General features: G+C 39.3%; 1 protein-coding gene across 1 annotated transcript in view; it reads left to right on the top strand.

Annotated features, from left to right (window-relative positions):
- Positions 1-20,950, top strand: part of Rtn3 (reticulon 3) — a 56,540-nt gene that overhangs the window by 13,799 nt on the left and 21,791 nt on the right. The window contains exons 2-3 of the mRNA XM_055610610.1: positions 2,206-2,262; positions 11,146-13,356. Coding sequence (XP_055466585.1) covers positions 2,206-2,262; positions 11,146-13,356 — 2,268 coding nt within the window. The remainder of the gene's footprint in view (positions 1-2,205; positions 2,263-11,145; positions 13,357-20,950) is intronic.

The following is a 20,950-nucleotide window of genomic DNA, read 5'->3' on the forward strand; positions in this document are numbered from 1 at the left end:
TGTGTGTGTGTGTGTGTGTGTGTGTGTGTGTGTGTGTGTGTGTGTGTGTTTTAAAGATTTGTTTATTATGTATACAATGTTCTGTCTGCATGTATACCTGCATGCCAGTAAAGGGCACCAGATCTCATTACAGGAAATTGTGAGCTGCTTTGTGATTGTTGGGAATTGAACTGAGAACCTTAGGAAGAGCAGCCAGTGCTCTGAGCCATCTCACCAGCCCTATAACTGAGTTGTCTGCTTTTTTTTTTAATAGAAAGTTCATTTTTTAAATTAATTAATTCATTTTTAAATTTTAATTCTTTGTTTATTACACTTTATTCACTTTGTATCCCCCCTGTGGTTCCCTCCCTCCTCCCATCCCAATCCCTCCTTTTCTCCACCCTCTGCATGCATGACCCTCCCCAAGTCAACTGATAGGGGAAGTTTCTTTTCCTTCCTTCTGATCCTAGTCAATTAGGTCTCATCAGGAGTGGCTGCATTGTCTTCTGTGGCCTGGTAATGCTGCTTCCCCCTCAGGTAATTAAAGAGCAGGCCAATCAGTTCATGTCAGAGACAGTCTCTGTTCCTATTACAATGGAACCCACTTGGATACTGAACTGCCTTGGGCTACATCTGTGCAGGGGTCTTAGGTTATCTCCATGCATAGGCCTTGGTTGGAGTATGAGTCTCAGGAAAGACCCCTGTGCTCGGATTTTTTGGTTCTGTTCCTCTCCTTGTGGAGCTCCTGTCCTCTCCAGATCTTACTATTTCCTACTTCTTTCCTAAGATTCCCTGCACTCTACCCAAAGGTTGCCCGTAAGTCTCAGCATCTGCATTGATAGTCTGCAGGGCCTGAGTTTTTAAAGAAACCAAAACTTCAGTTACACTGTAGCCCTGGCTGTCCTGGAACTTGCTCTGTAGACCAGGCTGGCCTCAAACTCAGAGATCCACCTGCCTCTCAAGTGCCTAAAGTTAGGTGGCACCACCACCCAGCAAGACTTTTTTTAGTATTTTATTTTTGCTGAGAAGATTATGTTTTCTTAGGTGTCAAAAAGCAAAATCTTCCTTCTATCCCAGGCAACAACTTCTCCTCTTCCTCCTTTTTTTTATCCCTTTCTTTTTTTTTTTTTGAAACAGGGTGTCATTATGTAACTGCTGACCTGGAACTCTATATAGATCAGGCTGGCCTCAACTCACAAAAACCTGCCTACCTTTGCCTTTGCCTCTTGAGTGCTAGAATTAAAGGTGTGTGCCACCTTTCACAGCTCTGTGTGTGAGAGAGAGGCAGAGGTGCCAGAGTCTAGTGTATCCCAGGCTGTCAGGGCATCAGGTTAATTATTTAGATGTTGTTTTTAACTAGTCATCTGTTGGTAGACATTTACATTATTTCTAGTACTTAAAACCAGTGCCCTTACTGGATATCCTTACACACATCTTTGTACGCATACATACTTTGTAGGATGGATTCCTGGAAGCACTGACTACTTAGTTAAAGAGTATGTTTATGGAGCAGATAAAAAGGGATGTTATGTGTATGCTACATTTTTTTTTAATATATGTAGACAGATTGGAGGCATGTGATTTTCAAAGATGAAAGATTACTCATTTAGCCTTATTTGACCAGTGAATTGTGAATTGAGGGTCAGGTTTTGCTAGTTAAATTGTTGTTGTTTAGTTTTTCGAGACAGGGTTTCTCTGTATAGCCTTAGCTGTCCTAGAACTCACTCTGTAGACCAGGCTGTCCTCGAACTCACAGAGATCCTCCTGCCTTAGTCTCCCTGAATGCTGGGATCACAGGCGTGTGCCACCACGCCCTGCCAGTTAAATATTTTTAAGGGCTCATCCTAGTGACTTAATGCGTCTAACTGTAGTTGGAAATGTAGTTGGCTGTTAGTACTTAGAAGCCATTTTGCCAGAGGGTGGCAGGGGAGCATCTGCTCTTGAGGTTGTGGCTGTTGTGAAATGGTAGGGCTTCCTTTTCCCTCCTGAAGGAGATAATGCTTGTCTGAAAGAGACTGACTTGGTGAATTTCTAGAAGTGCATCCTGGAAGTGAAATGAGGTGTCACTGACAGGTGAGTGAAAACAGTCATTGGAGTAAAGTTCAAGTCTTCCCTTGGCTAATAAGCCCAATGAAATGACAGTGTTTGACCCTCCAGAAAAACAAAGTTAAAGTTAAGATTCCTGTGTGGGGTTGTCAAATTTTCATTCTGTATATTTTCTTTCAGATTCCTTTGTTTCTTCCTCTTCCTCTCAGCCTGTATCTATATTTTCGACCTCACAAGGCAAGTTCATAACTTTTTTTTGCACATTGATAAAAAGAAAAATGTTAAGAAAGAGGCTGTAACTGAGGATGAGGTGGAAATCTTTATTGCCCCCACATCTCTTAAAATGGAAACTAATTCCTAGCCTGTTCTTTTTCTTCTTAAGAGTTGCCAGAAGGTCCCCGTGAAAATTACTATACTTTAATGAGGCTGAATGAACCATTTACACAGCATAAGCTTTAGATGTAGCTTTGACTATTACTTAAAAATTAAAAACTTGGGCCAGTGAGGTGCCTCTGCAGGTTTTGGTACCTGCCACTCAGGCATAGTAACCTGAGTCCAATCATCAGGACTACGTGGCAGAAGAGAATCAACTCCCATAGGTTGTCCTCTGATCTCCATGAGTGAATTGTCATACACACACACACACACACACACACACACACACACACTGTTAAAAGTGTGTTGCATTGGGATTGATAACTCAGCAGTTAAGAGCTCTTGCTGTTTTCCCAGAGGCCCTTAGTTTAATTAACAGCACTTATGTTGGGTCACTTACTGTATTTCTAGCTTTGGGATCAGTACCCCATTCAGGCCTCCACAGGCACTGAATTCTACATGGACATACTCACCCCCCCCCCAACAATTTAAAATAAAATAAATCTTTAAAACATTAAAGCTTGCATGTAGGGTTTGGGACTTCTCAATCCCAGCATGCACTTAACCTGTTAATTTAAACTTACATAACTGATATGAGGGGCAGTGGCTTCAGAAAGCAGTATGAAAATATGCTTTCAGTTACCTATAAAATAGCAGCCTAGCTATAGGAATTTAATGTAAATCTGTCTGAAATTTATCCCAGCAGCTAGGCTGCTTTTAGATCCTTAGAAATATTGAACAAGTCAGTCGATTTGTAGCAATTAAAACTCCTCATCCTTAGAGATTAAGCTCTGACTTAAAAAAAAAAAAAAATTCGGGTGTACACCTATAATCCCAGCATTATGAAGGCAGAGGCAGGAGGATCACCTCTAAGTTCCAAGCCGGCCAGTATTGCACAGCAAGACCAACCCAGTCACAAAACAAAAAATTATCAACCATTTGGAGAAGGTTTCCTCAGTATTGCAGTTCCTGCCAAGAATTTGAAAGTGCTATATGCTTTTGTGATACTAAACCCAAATACAGGTCAATGGAAAACCTACTTTTTAAAGATAAAATGTTATAAAAGTCTGTTATAGCTAAGTGATAAAACATTTGCCTTCCATGCACAAATCCCTGGGTTCAGCCTCTGAGCGTTGCGAGTGGAGTTGGGGATAATTAAAGTCAGAAGTTGTATGGAAAGTGTTCATTGTTCTAGCTGGGATTTTCAGCAACTTTTACCTTATAATAATAAAAATATAATAATAAAAAGACAGCGCTAAGGATATAGCTCAATTTAGGGCATTTGCCTGATATACATGAGGCCCTGAGTTAGATACCCAACACTGCAAGAATTAAAAATTAAAATCTAAAGAGAGATTGCTCAGTGGTTAAGGGTACTAGCTGCTCTTGCAGAGGAAGAGGGTTCAGTTCCCAGTACCCATGTGACAGTTTACAACTATAAATCCATTTTGAGGGAATCCAATAATGACTTGTGTCCCCACAGGCATGAAGTGTACACACACACACACACACACAAACCACTCATGCCCATAAAATAAGTAGAAATCTTTTTTAAAATTAAAAAAAACACTAAAAACTTTATGAAATGGTTTCATTCAGATTGATAGCATTAGCACCTCTAACTCCTTTATAGTATCTTTAATTATATGATTTTAAGATAATAAAATAGCAGGATCATAATTCTGCTATCTTATTCTACTCTGGAAGAAAAATACTATATTAAAGCAAATAACTTTTCTTTAGTTGTAAATATTTCAGACTTTGAAAAATACATTCTATATTGGAGTCACTTTTCACACAATAGTTGATATCCTAGATAGTGAGATATGTAACCCATAGCAGTCACTAATAAACAGTGTTAGGAACACAATACCATACTGAAATAAAGGGATGGAAACCTCTTTTTACAGTAGTGTTACAGTACACTCTAGTCTTCCTAAGAGCATGTTGATCATTCTTGCTTTTTACTTACCAAAGCATTTTGACTCATGCAGATTCAGAATTGTCTTACTATAGAGGCAGTTAGTGCTGCTCTATCCCTGACGGTTCTAACCCTGCCCCTTTAGTAGCATTTCCCTTGCAAACAACAAACTGGCATTTAAAAGTCAGTTGAGGGGAGCTCTGCCAGCTAGTCTGGAAGTCAGCCTGTTCATTGTGTGAAGAAACACATGGCAGATGATCAGTTGTACTGTAGAGTAGCCAGCACTGGAAGCTTCTAGTCTGATTTTAGAAATAAGGAGAGGACTTTGGTATATTTTGTTATCAATTAAAATCCTGGGACTAGAATTAGTCCTATCTCACAGAGGCCTTTTTGAGTGTTGCCACTAGCAGGAATCTTCAGTCATTAATTGTCACTAATCCAACTAATCTGTACCCCTTAACCCTCTAGTCTGGGGGCAAACATACTACTTTTATCTATCCAAGTCATATCACACAATGCGTAGCAATAAATAGGTCAGTTTTAGATTTAAGGATGATCTGTGGGCTAAGACTGGAACTCAGTGGTTGTGATTTTACCTTGCCATATAGAAGGACCTGATTCTGTCCTCAGCACAACAAAAATTGTCTTATATTCTTAATACTGAAATATAGGTTATCTGTTTACTATCATCAGGTTGCAGGGAGGTGCATGTATCAAAAAAGAAAAAATAAGATGTCATTAATTTAGATTGCGTAAACGTCATACTTTTCCAAAATAAATTATATTTACTAACTTTTATGGCAGACATGTTACATAAGCTAAGAAGCCAAGCTTTTTAATAAATATAGTTAATATATCAGTGGAATCCTTAATTAACTGTGCTCTGTTGTAGACCTTTGCAGTCTTCTGCATCTGAGGTCTTTTTTTCCATCAAGCAGAGCTAAACTTCAGGCACTTTCTAAGCATTTCAGAATTGAGTGAATTTAAAAATGCTGTCTTCCTATGTAAGACACATATAAACATAGTGTATGTGGGTAAATTTTAGTGAGCTTTTACCATACCTATTATGTGATATAAATCCATAATTCTCACAGCCAGTGGTGGAGAAAAGGCACTAGCTCAGTGGAGCAGGCTGGCTCAGGGTCACACAGTCCAAAGGCTCCAAAGTCCCTGCTTATAACTGCTGCTCCTGTGATACAGATGATCAAATAAGCAGCTTTATTTAGGACTTAGAAACTTTTTAAAGGATGGAATATTGAAGTTGATGTTAAAACTATGAAAGCAAAAGAGGTAGAACTTTGACTATATTCCTGTTATTGGTGATATACTGTGCTATCATTGGAGAAAGAAGCCTCCCATTAAACACAAAATCAAATGGACATTTGGTTTTGGGTTTGAAAAGAGTGGAGTCTGGAAAATACTTTTTTTTTTTTTAATAGATAAAAAGAGAAGCTTCATCCACAATTGAGGGTTGGAAGTGGGGCTGCATCATGGCATTTGTGCTCAGTTTGACTGATGCAGTGGGTGTCTGGAATAGGAAGTTACAACACTGAACTTTGGGGCAAGCATTGAGAAAAACATTTTGCCAGTTACAGCCTTTTTCTTAAGAAAAAAAAATTAAGCAAAACATTTTTCTTTGTACAAAAGAAAGAGACTTTGTTTAGGACCTTGCTTGGCTGCAAAGTTGTCTGCTGACTAACTTCCTATTTGGATGCAATGGCTGAAAGTTGCTGGTACTGTTGTGCACGATGTGTCTTGCCTTCTTGTTCTGTGAACATAAGAAAATTCAAGTGTAGGAAATCCTACACCTGAATATTCTAAGCTTCCTTTGTGTTGCTATACATACTATTTCTGTGAACTAATTAGTGGCTTCTACAGGCTGGTACCCCTTTGCTGATGTGTGTAGTTTTCCTTGTTGAGAATATCCCTTTAACTAAAACAATAGAATTCCTAAGTAAAAAGGGAATTAAGTAAGTGGTAATCATAACATTAGTCTAAGCTATTCCTTCTTTTTTAGGAAGAACTTAACAGTTGAGCTAGCATGATTCTCAGGTTTAGATCACATGTTTGCCGTGATTAAGGTAGGAATATTTGCATAGAGAAGTAGTAAACTTTTACTCTTTCTAAAAGAGGGTTTGGGTGGAAAACTCTAGAGAAGATATTTTTAAGAATAGGGTAAGCTATAAGGGATTTTACAATTCAAATATATTCATTTGAAGTGTAGGTTGGATTCTCTTGAAGTTGTTTTTAATTGTGTCACTTTTTAATCCTCACAAAATATTATAATTCTAGAATATTTTCTAATTCTAGAAATAATTTCTAATTCTAGAAAACACTCTTCAATCAGTTTTCATGTCAGATTTTCTAGTCAAGTTGAGCTCTGCCTTCACTCAAATTTAGTGTTATTGTGTTTTCAAAAATAGGCTTTGAATTGGCCTGCTTTGGTTTATTTAGGGTTTTTATTATTTGTTTGTTAAACTAATTTATTTTTATTTATGTACATTGGTGGTTTTCCTGCATGTATGTCAGATAAGAGTGTTGGGTCCCCTGGATCAGGAGTTACAGACAATTATGAGCCTCCATGTGGGTGCTGAATTGAACCCATGTCCTCTGGAAGAGCAGCCAGTGTCATCTCTCCAGCCCATGGTTTGGTTTAGTTTTGTGTGATTGAGGGACTTGGACCCGGAACTCTACCGCAGCCCTATGGGATAAAGTAGACAAAGAAGATCTGCTCCTGCTCCTCTTTCTACTGTGTCATTGTTCTCCTGGACAAAATGATGAACAGTGAAGAGAATGGCCACCACCTGTGACTTATAGGACTGAAGCTCTGAAATGCAGCTCTGATCATTCTGCCTGCTAAAATTTGGTGAACTAGATGTGCCAGGGGAACTAGAGGACAGACCCTTGAGCTCTGTCCTTGGAAATTCTGAGTTAGTGAATGAAAGATGCAGCTCCAGAAATGCATGATGGTACACTTTAATCCTAGCACTCAGGACGTAGAGTCTTTGTTAATTCAAGACCAGTCATATCTATATAGTGAGTTACAGGCCAGCCAGGGCTATGTAGAGTGAGAGACCCTGTCTCAAAGGAGGTTTTAAAGAAAAAATTCCTAAAGCCAGGCAGTGGTAGCATTTAGTCCCAGCATTCAGGAGTCAGAGGCCAGCCTGACTCAGGGTCACACAGACCAAAGACTCCAAAGTCCCTGCTTATAACTGCTGCTCCTGTAATACAGATGATCTAAGTCTTATTTATTAAGACTTAGAAACTTTTTAAAGGATGGAATATTGAAGTTGACGTTAAAACCATGAAAGCAAAAGAAAACTTTGACTATATTCCTGTTATTAGTGATATAATGTGCTATCAGTGGAGAAAGAAGCCTTCTACGGAGTGAGTTCGAGGACTACATAGAAAAACCTTTAAATGAATGTGGACATGGAAGCCCAGTGTTGGAAAAAACTAATTTAGAAACTGCTTGCAATGATTTTATTTTATTATTTTATTTTATTTGAGACAGTCTCATTTATGTCACCCTAGCTTGCCTGGAATTAACTATGTAAACTAGGCTGGCCTTGAACTCACAGAGATCTACCTACCTTTGTTTCTCTAGTGCTGGGATTAAAGGTTTCTGCCACCATGTTTAATGTGTGTGGATGTTTTGTTTGTATGTGTGACTGATGTCCAAGGACAGAAAGGGCATTGGATTGATCTCCTAAAATTGGTTATTTTAGATGGCTACCATGTGGGTGCTCTGCCAACAAATTGCTGTTAGCCACAGAGCCATCTTTCTAGCCCCCATTTACAAGGTTTGTTTGGTGGTGGTGGTAGTGTTTTTGTTATTGTTTGTTTTGAGACAAGATATCATATAACATATGCTGATGTCACCTCCTAATCTTATTGCTCCCAAGTGCTTGCTTACTATCTTACACCTCCCAAGTATGGGATCATACCCACAAATGTATGCACCATACCCTACTCATGAGATTTTTTTTTTTTTTTTTTTTTTTTTTGCATGGAGATTTAAGTGTATGGGAAACATTTCAAGGTATTTGTTTTGTTTTTGTTTTTTTTTTTTTTTGAGACAGGGTAACTGTGTAGCCCTGACTGTCCTGGAACTCAAAGAGATCTGCCTGCCTCTGCCTCCTGGATGCTGACCTCAAAGGCATGAGACAGCATGGGCTGTGTGTTTGAAAAAAGATAGCTAGTAGAATTCTTTTTTTATTTCTCACAAATTTTATTTTACAATTTATTCATTATATATCCCAGTTGAAACCCCCTCCCTCAACTCCTCCCAGTCCCACCCTCCCTCCTTCTTTCCCCTTATCAATAACCCAAAACCGATCAGTAAGTCATGTAGTGGGTATTTTTTTAAAGACATTTATTTATTATTTATACAGTATTCTGCCAGCAAAGAGGACAACAGATCTCATTATAGATGGTTGTGAGCCACCATGTAGTTGCTGGGAATTGAACTCAGGACCTTTGGAAGAGCAGACAGTGCTCTTATCCGCTGAATCATCTCTCCAGACCCGCATGTAGTATTTTAATTGATAACAACTTTCAGGTTCTCTGGAGTTTTCTACTGTGTTGTAAGGTGCTGATTTGTACAAAACTAATGTCTCTTCAGTGCCATGCTGTCTACTGATTGGAGAGTTTTCATTTAGAGTTGTTGCAAAAGGCTTGCTTAATGTTTTCATAATATAAACCTTTTACTTCTGGTCCAATTTTTTTCATTGTGTCAGTACATACCAGCTCTGGCCAAGTTTGTTACGGTTACAATTAGGCGGAATTTTTTTTCATTTGCCAAAATTCTAATGGAGATCATTAAAATTAAAACACAAATAAAGATGTTACCTTCTTTAGCTACATGTGGGAAAATCTGACAGTAATGAGGGCTAGTATCTATATCTCATGCTCACCAAAGAATGAACAAGGCATTGTTCTGTTTACATTTCACAGTGTTTACAAAACACTGTGTAGTCCAGATTGTGAGTTATGAAATCATTATTAGGGAGCATGAGAGAGAGAGAGAGAGAGTCAGTGTCAGACTCTTTAATAAGGAGGTATAAGTGTGACTCAGTTTATTGAGCCCATACTTGGCATATATGAAGTCCTTGCATTCGATTCCTAGTAACTCCACACACCAGAAGTGTAGTATAGGCATGCATCACTCCCAGCTAATGAGACGCTTTATATGGTATTTGCATCCTAGAATAGTGTGATTTTGTTTATTGAACTAAAATGCTTAATTCTTATTTTACTTTTCAATAAATTTGCATGATGGCATAAATTTTCTTCTGATATAACTAGAAGAGAATTTAGGCTACATGAAGAGACAATCTCAAAAGAATTTTTCATTCATGTTTTTCTAATTATTCATTCACGCTCAAGGCATTGCTATTCTGAGCCTAACTTAGACCTCACCTGACCAAGTTGTGCCTTTGATTCAATTACTTAGAAATATTTTAGGCTCTGCTTTGTTTCAGCCCCAGAGATGTAGCAGCCTTCTCTTGGGATGATTATTTTCATTTTTCCTTAGATTAGAAAGAGAATATTGTAGTGACTGGATGACTGCTGTGGAATTAATAATCACTAAGACTTAATACATCACTCCTGTTTTTAAAAGAATTCTGTTTAATGTCAACAAAAGAAACCAGCTCATACCATTCATTGTTTTTTATAGGAAGATATATTCAATTTTGGCTTATGAGTTCAGAGTGTTCACTAGTCAGGAAGTAGAGAACGGGGTGCTGACACTCAGCTGATCACCGGATTTCTTGTTTATTCTAGTCTAGGCGTGGGATGACTCAGGGCAGATCTTCACCCCTCAGGTACTCCTTGTAAAGCGTCCTCACAGACACGTCATTGAGGTGATTCTAAAGTCTGTCAGAGTGACAAAAACTACCACAAGTCCAGCCTTGTCAGTTTACAACTTAGTGTATCACTATAACACTGCACACCTGGCCAGCTGCAGGGTTGTGACTATCTCCATAATCCCCACAGCCTTAACAGGTCCAGCACTGTCCAGAAGTCTAATTCCAGAGCCTCCTCTGAAGCTCACGGTGACTCTTACTGTGCTACATGTGTGATAGGGTTAAAATGGCCAGCTACACAGGAGATTTGAGAGCAGTCCACACTTTTCAACACTCTAGAATATCAGGCAGTTTGTCTCCCTTTCTTGAAGTGTGGAATGGAATGTTTTAGTCTGATTTTTCAGGCTCAGGAAAGATCTACCTCTTTCGATCAAGAACAACTTGAGCCAAGCAGCTTTCTTTTCCTTCTCAGATTGTGAAGACTGTAACAGGGGATCTGTAGAGCCAGTGTGTTCTGAATTGTTCGGCTTACAAAGGAAGGCATAGCAGCATGTCATAACAGCAGGCCATTTTGTATAGATTATGTAGCTCCTATTGAATAACTCCACCATCCACTTCCCATCTCACCCTCCCCTCACCCTAAAAAAGAGGAAAGGAAAACTCAAATCTCCAAGTACCATCACCACCTTATTTTTCAGGGGGCAAAAAGTAGACCACTTAAAAAGTATTGTCCTGAAAATATTTTGTCACTTGCAATTTGTAGCATGATAATTGGCTTTTGTTTTACTGTTGGCAGTTTTTATGCATGTTTTGTAAGACAACCACTGATCTTTGTTTTGTTATGTACTTGTGTGTCTGTTCATTTGTTTATAAGCATTGTGTGTGTGTGTGTGTGTGTGTGTGTGTGTGTGTGTGTGTGATTTAAAAATAGAAAGCATGCTGCTTTGCCTAATTAGCTCATGTGTGCTTGTACCTGGTAAATGATCTTTTTCTTTCAAATTCCGACCATAGCAGGATTGAACTCTCTTTGCTCTGATGAGCCACCTTCAGAAATTATGACTTCTTCCTTTCTTTCATCTTCTGAAATACATAACCCTGACCTTACAACACTGCTTGGAGAAAAAAGTAAAATATTAGGCAGCCAGCTTGTTCTAGCTAAAGAAGGAAAAGACCACTTGGTTCTAGATAAGGAAAAGCTGGACAAGTCTCAGGAAACCAACAAGGACGGAGTAGACGCTTCAGTTTCTCTTACAGCTGACATTCCTTGCAACCGCCCTTCCATTCCAGACAGTTTCCCAGAGAAGCCTGCTTTTCTCTCAAAGGAAACCGGTCCAGCAGAAGATTGTATAGCTAAAGACCAAGAACCCAAGAACCCAAACAAGGCTCCAAGTGGAGAGGACAGAAGTTCATTGGATCTTGGGCAGTCTAAGGCAGAACGCATGTGTACATATCCCTTGTCCCCATCTGAACTTCCAGGAGCTAGTGTAGAAAAAGATTCTCCTGAGTCACCATTTGAAGTAATTATTGACAAAGCAACGTTTGACAGAGAATTTAAAGATTTGTATAAGGAAAATACAAATGATTTGTGTGGCTGGGCAGCTCATGGTGATAGAGAATCCCCTGCAGATTTGTTGGAAATGAATGACAAAGTGTTTCCACTAAGAAATAAAGAGGCAGGGCGTTACCCAGCCTCTGCACTGCTCAGTAGACAGTTTTCACACACTACGGCAGCACTGGAAGAGGTGTCTAGATGTGTGAATGATATGCATAACTTTACTAATGAAATACTGACTTGGGACTTAGTTCCCCAAGCCAAACAACAAGCTGATAAATCGTCTTCTTGCACCACAAAAAGTACAGGACTAGACAGGAATGAACATCGCTCAGAAATTCCAGTTATAAATCTTAAAATGAACACCCATCAGAAAACGCCTATATGTTCTCTTAATGGGAGCACTCCTGTCATGACATCCACAGGTGATGGGGCAGAAGTGTTTACAGAAGGAAAACCTGTAAGAGACTATCTCAGTTCCACAGAAGAAGCCAGCAGTAGAGGTGTGCCAGGCAGTTCGCAACCTCCTCCAGAGCTGCCTGGCTCTGTGCCTGAGAAATGGGTCTCAGGCTCTGGAGTAGCCATAGTAGAAGTGGCTTTACCTGATCAGAGGGATGCCTGGCCTAACTCCATGCTGGGGGAAGTCACAGAAATTGATAGTTCTGGGGAGTCTGATGACACAGTCATAGAAGACATCACAGCAAACCCATCATCTGAGAACAGCAAAGGTTTACCTGAAAAACCTGACTCCCTTCCAAGTGCTACTGCAAAAACAAGTGAAGGAGGAATCAAAGAGACTCCCAGTTGTGAAACTGTGAGGAGTGAAATGAGTGACAACTCTGAAGAGCCAAGCAGTGCTTCTAGGAGTGAAATGAGTGAAAACTTTGAGGAGCCAAGCAGTGCTTTGAAGCTGCATCAGGCCCAGCCAGAAAATACTACTAAGAGAACAAGTGTAGAAGGTGAGAAGGTGTGTTTACAAGTACCTGATACTCTGAATGAAGTTGTACCTGAAAAGCCTGCTGTGACTGACAACTCCAAAGTTCCCTCAGCAGCACCTCCAAGTGTTGTTAGTGAGACAGGATTGTCATTAACTGTGGCAGCTTCTGCCAAGTTGGAATCTTTGCCTGGAAAATATTTTGAAGATACAGTTGGTTCCTCCCCAGAGTACTTGATGGCTGCCCTCACAGGAGCCAGGGAGAAGGGGATAGAAGATAAGGAGGAAGGTGAAAGCTTGGAAGCAATGTTAGAGAAGAGAGCAGATTTTAAAAACACTTTGCCTATGGAACTCTTGCATGAAAGTGAGTTAGGCGGTTCAGAAACTAAAGACATGAAAAGCAAATACAGTGAACACAGCAGAGAAACAAATGGAGGTGCCCCCATGGTACCTTCCGACTTAGAGCAAGAGCAGCTCACCATCAAGGCCATTAAAGAATTAGGGGAAAGGCAGGCTGAGCAAGTGCAGGCTGAAGGAAAAATCAAGCAAGCCTTTGCTCCACAGTCTTGGCCACAGGGTTCACCTGACATCCTAGAACACACAGATGTCAAGACTGGATCTGATCTTGGGATTTCCAAAAAGCTTACTGTCATCAAAGACACTAGAATAGATCCTATATCCGGCAAGACTGAAATGGTTAACAAGCATGCCCTAGCAAGACTTCTAAGTGACTTCCCAGGTAACCATTTACTCCAAAAACTGTGCATGTGGCTAATGCTGCTGTGATTATCAGACTACCATGTTTTTATTTTGCTTTATACCCTGTAAGTAAAAACAGATTTCCCCACACACATTTAGTGACAGCCTAACTTGGTTTCTCTGTACTCGTATTTTCCCAAAGCCACAGACTATTTACTTGGTAACACTAACCTCCTGAGTTTTCAGTTTCTGTTCTGTTTTAAGGTCATTCTTTCTTTATAGATGGCCTCTAAGAGTGGCTACTATATTTAAGAATATCACCACATTCTTATTTATTTATTGTTTTGTGATTTTGTTGTTTGTTTTGATACAGGGTTACCCAAGATGGCCTGGAACTTACTATGTAGCCCAGGCTGTTGTTGAACTCACAGTCCTCCTGCTTCAGCCTCAAGCGCTGGGATTACAGGCCCAGTCTGTGTTTTTATTTGTTTTCAAAGTTCAATTTTTTTAAATCTCCATGATAGTTAACATTGATGGACACTTGGATTTTTTTTTTTTTTTAAATAGGGAGCTTGTACATTTTAATTAGTTATCAAAGATAAAAGAATTCCTGCAGGGAAACTTAGTAAATGTAACTTTTAATTAATTTACTGTATTCCACGGAGGGTTTATGCTCTGAAAGTAGGTGACCATTATTATAGTGCTCTTTGGAATAATACTTAAGAGAAACTCATTCATTCTTATACTTAGGACCTACTGAATAGTCTTCAGACAGCAGAATGTTTTGTTTTGAGGTAGAGTTTCTCTGTGTAGTTCTGACTGTTCTGGAACTTACTCTGTAGACCAGGCTATCCTCAAACTCACAGAGATCCACCTGCCTCAGCCTCTTCCTCCCAAATTAAAGGCATGCACCACTCCCCAACCCAACATCACCTCCACCCCTCTGTTTTGACAACAGAACATTTGACAATACCAGAAGTCCTTCTTGCCTGTGATTTATTTGACTCTTGTTTATTTGAAATGATTCCTTTCCTAGAAGCTGACTTTGCAGAGTGTATAAGTTACCTTTTATTGCTATGAAGAGACACTGTGACCAAGGCAACATACAAAAGAAAGCAGTTAAGAAGGGCTTGTTTGGGGGAGGGGGAGACCCTTGGGACGTAAAGTAAATAAACTTAAATAAAATAAAATAAAATAAAATAAAATAAAATAAAATAAAAAATAAGAGCTTGCTTACCACTTAGAATGCAGAGAAAGATAGATCTTTGAGCTCAAGGCCAGCCTGGTCTACAGAGGGAGTTCTAGGACAGCCAGGTCTATGCAGAGAAACCCAGCCTCAAAAAAAACAACAAAAACCAAAAAAAGGAAAAAAGAAAAAGTAAAGGAGTGCTTGTTTATTGTTTCACAGAATATGAATCCATGACTCTCGTGGTAGGAAACAGCAGCAGGCAGAGAGGCATTGCTCTGGAGCAGTAGCTGAGAGCTTGCACAATCAGGAACCAGAAAACCAACTGGGATGGCATGGGGTTTTGAAACTTCAAAGCCTACTCCCAGTGATATACCTCCTCCAACAGTACCTGTTAGTCCTTACCAAAACAGTTCTACCAACTAGGAACCAAGTATTTGAATATATTTTTCTATGGGGGGCATTCTCATTCAAACTGCCACAGAAAGTTTAAGTAAGGGTAAAGGATAGTTAAAGCTCTACACACAGCCAACCTTGGAGTAGATTACTGTTCCAGTGATACATCGGTATCTTTTACATTTTTTCCTGGGTTGCAGTGGCTTTCATAGGTAGTTACTTTTGAGAGATGAGGCATTTTGAAATTAGGCCATAAAGCCTCCTGTCTAATTCTGGCATTTTTCAGCCTTTAATATGACCTTAGACAACAAGCCTAACTGGTTCATCATCTCTCTTTAGTAATAGGGTGATGGTAGTTATTTTGCTATGTTTTATAGTGTTATAATAAGTAAAGAGCTTTGTAAATAGTAATTAATAGTAATTCCCAGCTGAACTATTTCATCTAGAATGGGAGATTAAAAGAGCTGTGTAAGCTGAGGATATTTCTTATTGACCAAATTATGTTATTGGTAAATATTTTTAGATGGTAGTTAAGCCAGATTGACATAGTTAGAAGCTTAAAGGTTATTCTTTACAAATTTCAAAATTAAAAACCTTAGCAGTTATTTTATGACCAAATCTTTAAAGATGTAAACAATTTTGATAAAATGCATCAACTTCTTGTACATTGTGTACATGACATCCCCACACACATACACATAATTAGAAATAAAATCTTTAGATTAAAAAATTAAAATAAAGTCATGGATCTGGAGAGATGGCTCAATGGTAAGAGCACTTGATTGTTCTTCCAGAGGTACTGAGTCCAATTTCCAACAATCATATGGTGGCTCACAAATATCTGTAAAGGAATCTAATATGCATGAAGACAGAACACTCATATACATAAATTACATGAATAAGTAAATCCTTAAAAAATAATAAATCTGGGTGTGGTGGTGCGCACCTTTAATCCCAGCAAGAGGCAGACGGAGGCAGATTACTGTGAGTTTAGAGCCAGCCTGGTCTACAAAGAGAGTCCAGGACAGCCAGGGCTACACAGAAAAACCCTGTCTCTAAATAAATAAAATAAATAAAGTCACATTGGTTTTGTTGTTCTATTTTTTATATATAATCAGGTAGGCCTGTTAGACTCAGCCATCTTGCACGTGACTATACTTAAAAAGCTCTGAAGGCAGTGTAGAACATACAAAAACAGCCAGATTCTGAAAGAGCTAACATTTATAAGAAAGCATAGAATATATTTGAACAAGTAAATTCAATCTATTTTTACTACTTTTAACCAGAAAAATAGGCTGAAGTTGGGACCTCACTGATTGAGAAGAGTGAGAGAAGATAATTTAAGTCTTTCTCAATAACTAGAAATTAAAATCTTTCTGTGACATAATCTCTGTGTAAGCTGTCTGATCTTGACCCACGTGCACATGAGAGAGTCCAGACAATCCAGCTAAAGAAGAAAGAACTGAGCCATGACTTGATCTCCTGCACCAGCAACAAGAGTTTGCAGATTGGATTTAATGAAATGTAATGGCATGCTTAGAGCAATCCCCCAAATTAATACTCTTAAGAGCTCATTGGTTGTAAGCACTTGCTGCTACTGCAGAGGGCTCAGGGTAGTTTCTGGCCTCCTTAGGCATCTTCACTCACTTGGTGCACATATAGACAAACAGGCACATGCATATAAATATGAAATAAAATACAATAAATGTATTTGTATGTGTGAGAGTGTTGAGTCAGAGTCTCTATATGTAGCCCTGGATGTTCTGGAGCTCTTTGTCCTCAAACTCACAGAAATCCACCTGCCTCTGCCTTGCAAATGCTGGGATTCAAGAAGTAACCAGCCAATTTTTTTTTTTTTTAATGCATACGCTACAGAGGAGTGTAACAAAATAAGTACATCAAGCTGTAAAACACGTTAGTCATGGTGTCTAGAATGGAAACCCAAACTGTTTAAGACCAGAAAAATAAATTCTATAGAAAAAAGGATCTCTATAAACTAAGTTCATATGTTAGAATTAAGTCAAGGTCAGCCACTACAGACTGAGACCCTGAAGAGGAAGGGGAGGGAGAAAAAGAGTAGGAGGAAGAGAGAGAGAAGTTGTTATAGCCATTCAACAAAGTGAAAGAAAATGTTTGTATTGAATGACAATAAAGGTCATCTCAGTCTAAAAATAGAAACAAAAATAGCCTAGAGAAAACCCTGGAATCATGTAACATCTGGAATTTGAAACTCACTAAGTGGCCATAATAGCAAAACGGAGACGATAGAGGAAGGAATCTGTGAATTTGATGATAAACAGTGAATTACACAACCTGAAGAACAAGGCTGTGGAATAATCAAAAGATTATGCAGTAGGATTTCCACAGCAGACCAGAGAAAAAAGCTTTTTGAAGACAAAATGATCATAGGCTTCCTAATCTATGAAATACATTAATTGGCTAAAATAGCTTGGCAGCCAGTCACCTACTAGAATATGTCCAAAAGTAACCTTGAAATGGTGTCAGAGATCTGGAGACCACTCCCAGGCTGAGTGGTGATTGGTTAGGACTCAATGGGTTCAAAAACTGGTAACACTACAGTTCACAGTTGATTGCAGAAGAAGATACCATAGGCAGGCTTTCAGCTGTCAACACATTCATGCAAGGAAGTATCAGATTCTTCCACAACTACGATGACAAAGCACAGAGTAGTTGCCATCCAAAAATTCTTCAGTCTTTGATATCCAGGATGACAAGCAGTGCTTTGTGACTACTACATGACTACTCCGTATACCCTTTCAGCATCTTCCAGGAAGCCCAAATAGGCATTTCTCATGAATCATATTACTGGACTATACTTATCTGATCATTATGAAAGGCTTATGAGCTCTGAGGTCTCAGACATATAAGATGAAAAAATTTCACCAGATAAAATAACCCAAGGGAAATATTTTATTCTCTCTTGCCTCCACCTCTCAAGTGCTGGGATGTACCACCATGCTCACCTTTAACCTTTAAGTCTATATTAAATAATGGAAGATAAAAATAAAATCAAGGGGTTGGAGAAGTGGCTTAGCAGTTCAAGAGCCCTGGTGGTTCTTGCAGAGGAAGAATGCTCTCTTCTGGATTCTGTGGGCACTGCACATGTGTGATACACATGCATACATAGGCAAATACTCTTGCACATGAAATTAAATCTGTAATATATAATAAAGGTATTTCTTAGATGGGAAATTAAAAGAATATGTTGTAGGTGGCCTGGACTATAAAAAATGCTAAAGGAAGTTTTTCAGATTAAAGAAAAGTTATATCAGTCCCATCAAAGCAGCAAAGGCAAGAGGATGTAAAATTTGAGGTCAAGCCTGGTCTACAGAGTGACTTCCAGGACAGGGAGGATTACAAAGGAAGAAAACAAGAAGTTGGGTACAGTGGCTCGTGCTTATAATCTCATCACTTGGGGAGGCAGAGACAGGTAGATCTCTGTGAGGTGGAGGCCAGCATGGTCTACAAAGTGAGTCCAAGACAACCAAAGCTACACAGAGAAACCCTGTCAACAAAAAGCAAAAGAATTTGAATCAGGACTGCCAGGCTGGCAAGTAGCTCAGTAGGTGAAAAGGCACTTGCTGCTGCCAGCCCTGACAACTTAAGTTCACTTCTCCCAGAACCCACATGGTAGGAGGAGAGAACCAATTTCCACAAGTTGTCTTCTGACTTTTATACATGACAGTAAGCTCAATTTCGGCCTGAGCTACATACTGAAAAAACAAAACAAACAAAAAAACAGTGGACTAGAGAGATGGCTCATAAACTAAGAGCACTTGCTACTCTTACAGAGGATGCAGGTTTGGTTCCCAGTACTATCTCAGGCAGATATCAGCCTGTAAATTCAACTCTGACCTCCACAGGTAACCTGAGGTAACACATAGAAAATACACTAACTCATAAAAAGAGTGAAAGGCATAAAGGAATCCATCCTACAGAACCTATAAAACAACCCCTAGCACTGATAAATTTAACGAAATTACAGGAGACATACTGATTAATGTTCAAAACATAGAGTATATGTCTAATGTACATGAGGCCCTGGGTTTGAGCCTCAGAACTACAATAAAATGAAGTACTCAAGGGTTGGAAAGATGAGTCAGCAATCACCTATGATTGCAGCTCCAGGAGGTCCAGTGCTCTTTTCTACTTCTTATGGAGAAATGCACTCACATGCATGAACACACACACAATTTAAGAAATAAAATACCAGAAACTCAATTTAGTGTTGTACATTAATAGTAAATGAAAAAACTATGAAGGAGGTGGGGAGTTGCAAGTCAGGTAAGGTGGTACATGCATGAAGTGCAGCACTTGAGAAACTAAGAGAGGAAGATCTTGAGCTTGAGAATAGCCTGGGCTACAGAGACCATGCCCCCTTTTCTCCCCCAGTGTATAATGCAATTCCATTTAAAATCACATTTAACAAAAAGGAGGACTCCATTCAGTGGCTTAAAGAACTTGTTGCAGAAAACCAAGGTTTTATTCTCAGCACCCACATGTTTTATAGTTAACAAATATATTTTAAGACATGCTGGAAACTACTGATTATTGCAGAGGAAAACAAAGGAAGAGATAACAGGAAAAACGTTCTGTCTGGATTTGGAAGACTACCATGTTACTGCTGTCCAGACTGTGGGTTCTATGTAGTCAATGTATTAGGATTTTTCTGCCATAGAAAATTGACCGTCCAAATAGAATTCTTCTGTGGAAACACAAGGAATGTAGCAAACCCAAAGTAGTCTTGTTAAAGAGCAAAATTAAGAGACTTGAAATATTTGCTTCAGGATATTATGAAGCCCTACTAATAAAGATAGCAGGGATGTCAAAAGTCAAGTAGACCAGAGAAGCAAAACACAGGGCGTACCACAGCTCAGTGATTTAAACACTATTTATTATCTTGTGGACCAGAGATATGTGTATGGATCAGCTGATCTCCTGCACAGGGTCGCTGAAGGAAGGTCTGATTCTAAAATTGTCATGTGTGATCCAGAGTTGTGACCTCATCTGACTCTAAGGACCCTGATGACAACTTCCCTTGTTGCTGACAGAATGTAGACCATGAAGGTTGTGGGATTAGTTTCCCATATAACTGTTTCAATTATCTATTATTATTTATACCAGTAACAACAGGGGAAGCATAAACTGAGGTTAGAAAAAAAAAAAAAACCTGCTAGCTCAGTGAGATAACTTTATTTTCTGAACTATATACAATATCTGTTTACAAGCCTGATTCTACAACTAAACTACTAGCTCTTTAGGAATCTCTGTGTGCTTTTATCTAGCTAGTCTGCCTCTCTTGAGCTCCTCCAAACCCAAGAGGGCTCTGTAGCTCTTAGCTCGATTTCTAAGAATTCCATTTTTCCTGTGCCTTGTCAACTGCTTCTTTCCTGCAAGCCCAAAGAGAGGATCTTTGCCTCTTAGCCATAGCTCTTTCCATACAAACTCTTCTAAAACAAAAAGAAAGAGCCTGTCAAAGGTCCAATTGTTTATAAAAGAAGACTCTAGTTCCTCCCCTACACCTTTGGCAGGCTGGGAACCATGTCACCATTGGTGGGGGGCCTCCAAGCCAAGTCAGTAGGGGCCCGAACCATTTCACCTTTATGGTGGGGTAGCTCAAAACCACCCAGCTGACTTTGCCTCTACTCATAAAGCAAAGACCACAAGACTTCTCAAGCGACTTACCTTCAAATAGGAAGGAACTTTTTATTCTTCAGTCTTTAGAAGACTCCATGGAGGTTTTAGAGGCACACCCAAATTGCATCTCTTTAGGACACACCTACCTGCATTTGATATTAATTTAGACTTTTATATTTTGCTAACAATTAGGTTTTCTACATACAATAATAAAAAATCCTGCAACACGCCCATTTTGTTTTGGTAAGCAGCAGTGGCAGATGGCAGGAGAGGTGGCTTAGTGGTTAAGGGCATTCACTGCTCTTGTAAAGACCCAAGTTCAGTCCCAGCACCCACATTGGGTGACACACAACCACCTGTAACTCTGGCTCCACCAGAGTCACTTAGACTCTGT

The sequence above is a fragment of the Psammomys obesus genome, unplaced genomic scaffold, assembly GCF_907164565.1.
Source record: "Psammomys obesus unplaced genomic scaffold, mPsaObe1.curated_primary_1811, whole genome shotgun sequence".
NCBI lineage: Eukaryota > Metazoa > Chordata > Mammalia > Rodentia > Muridae > Psammomys > Psammomys obesus.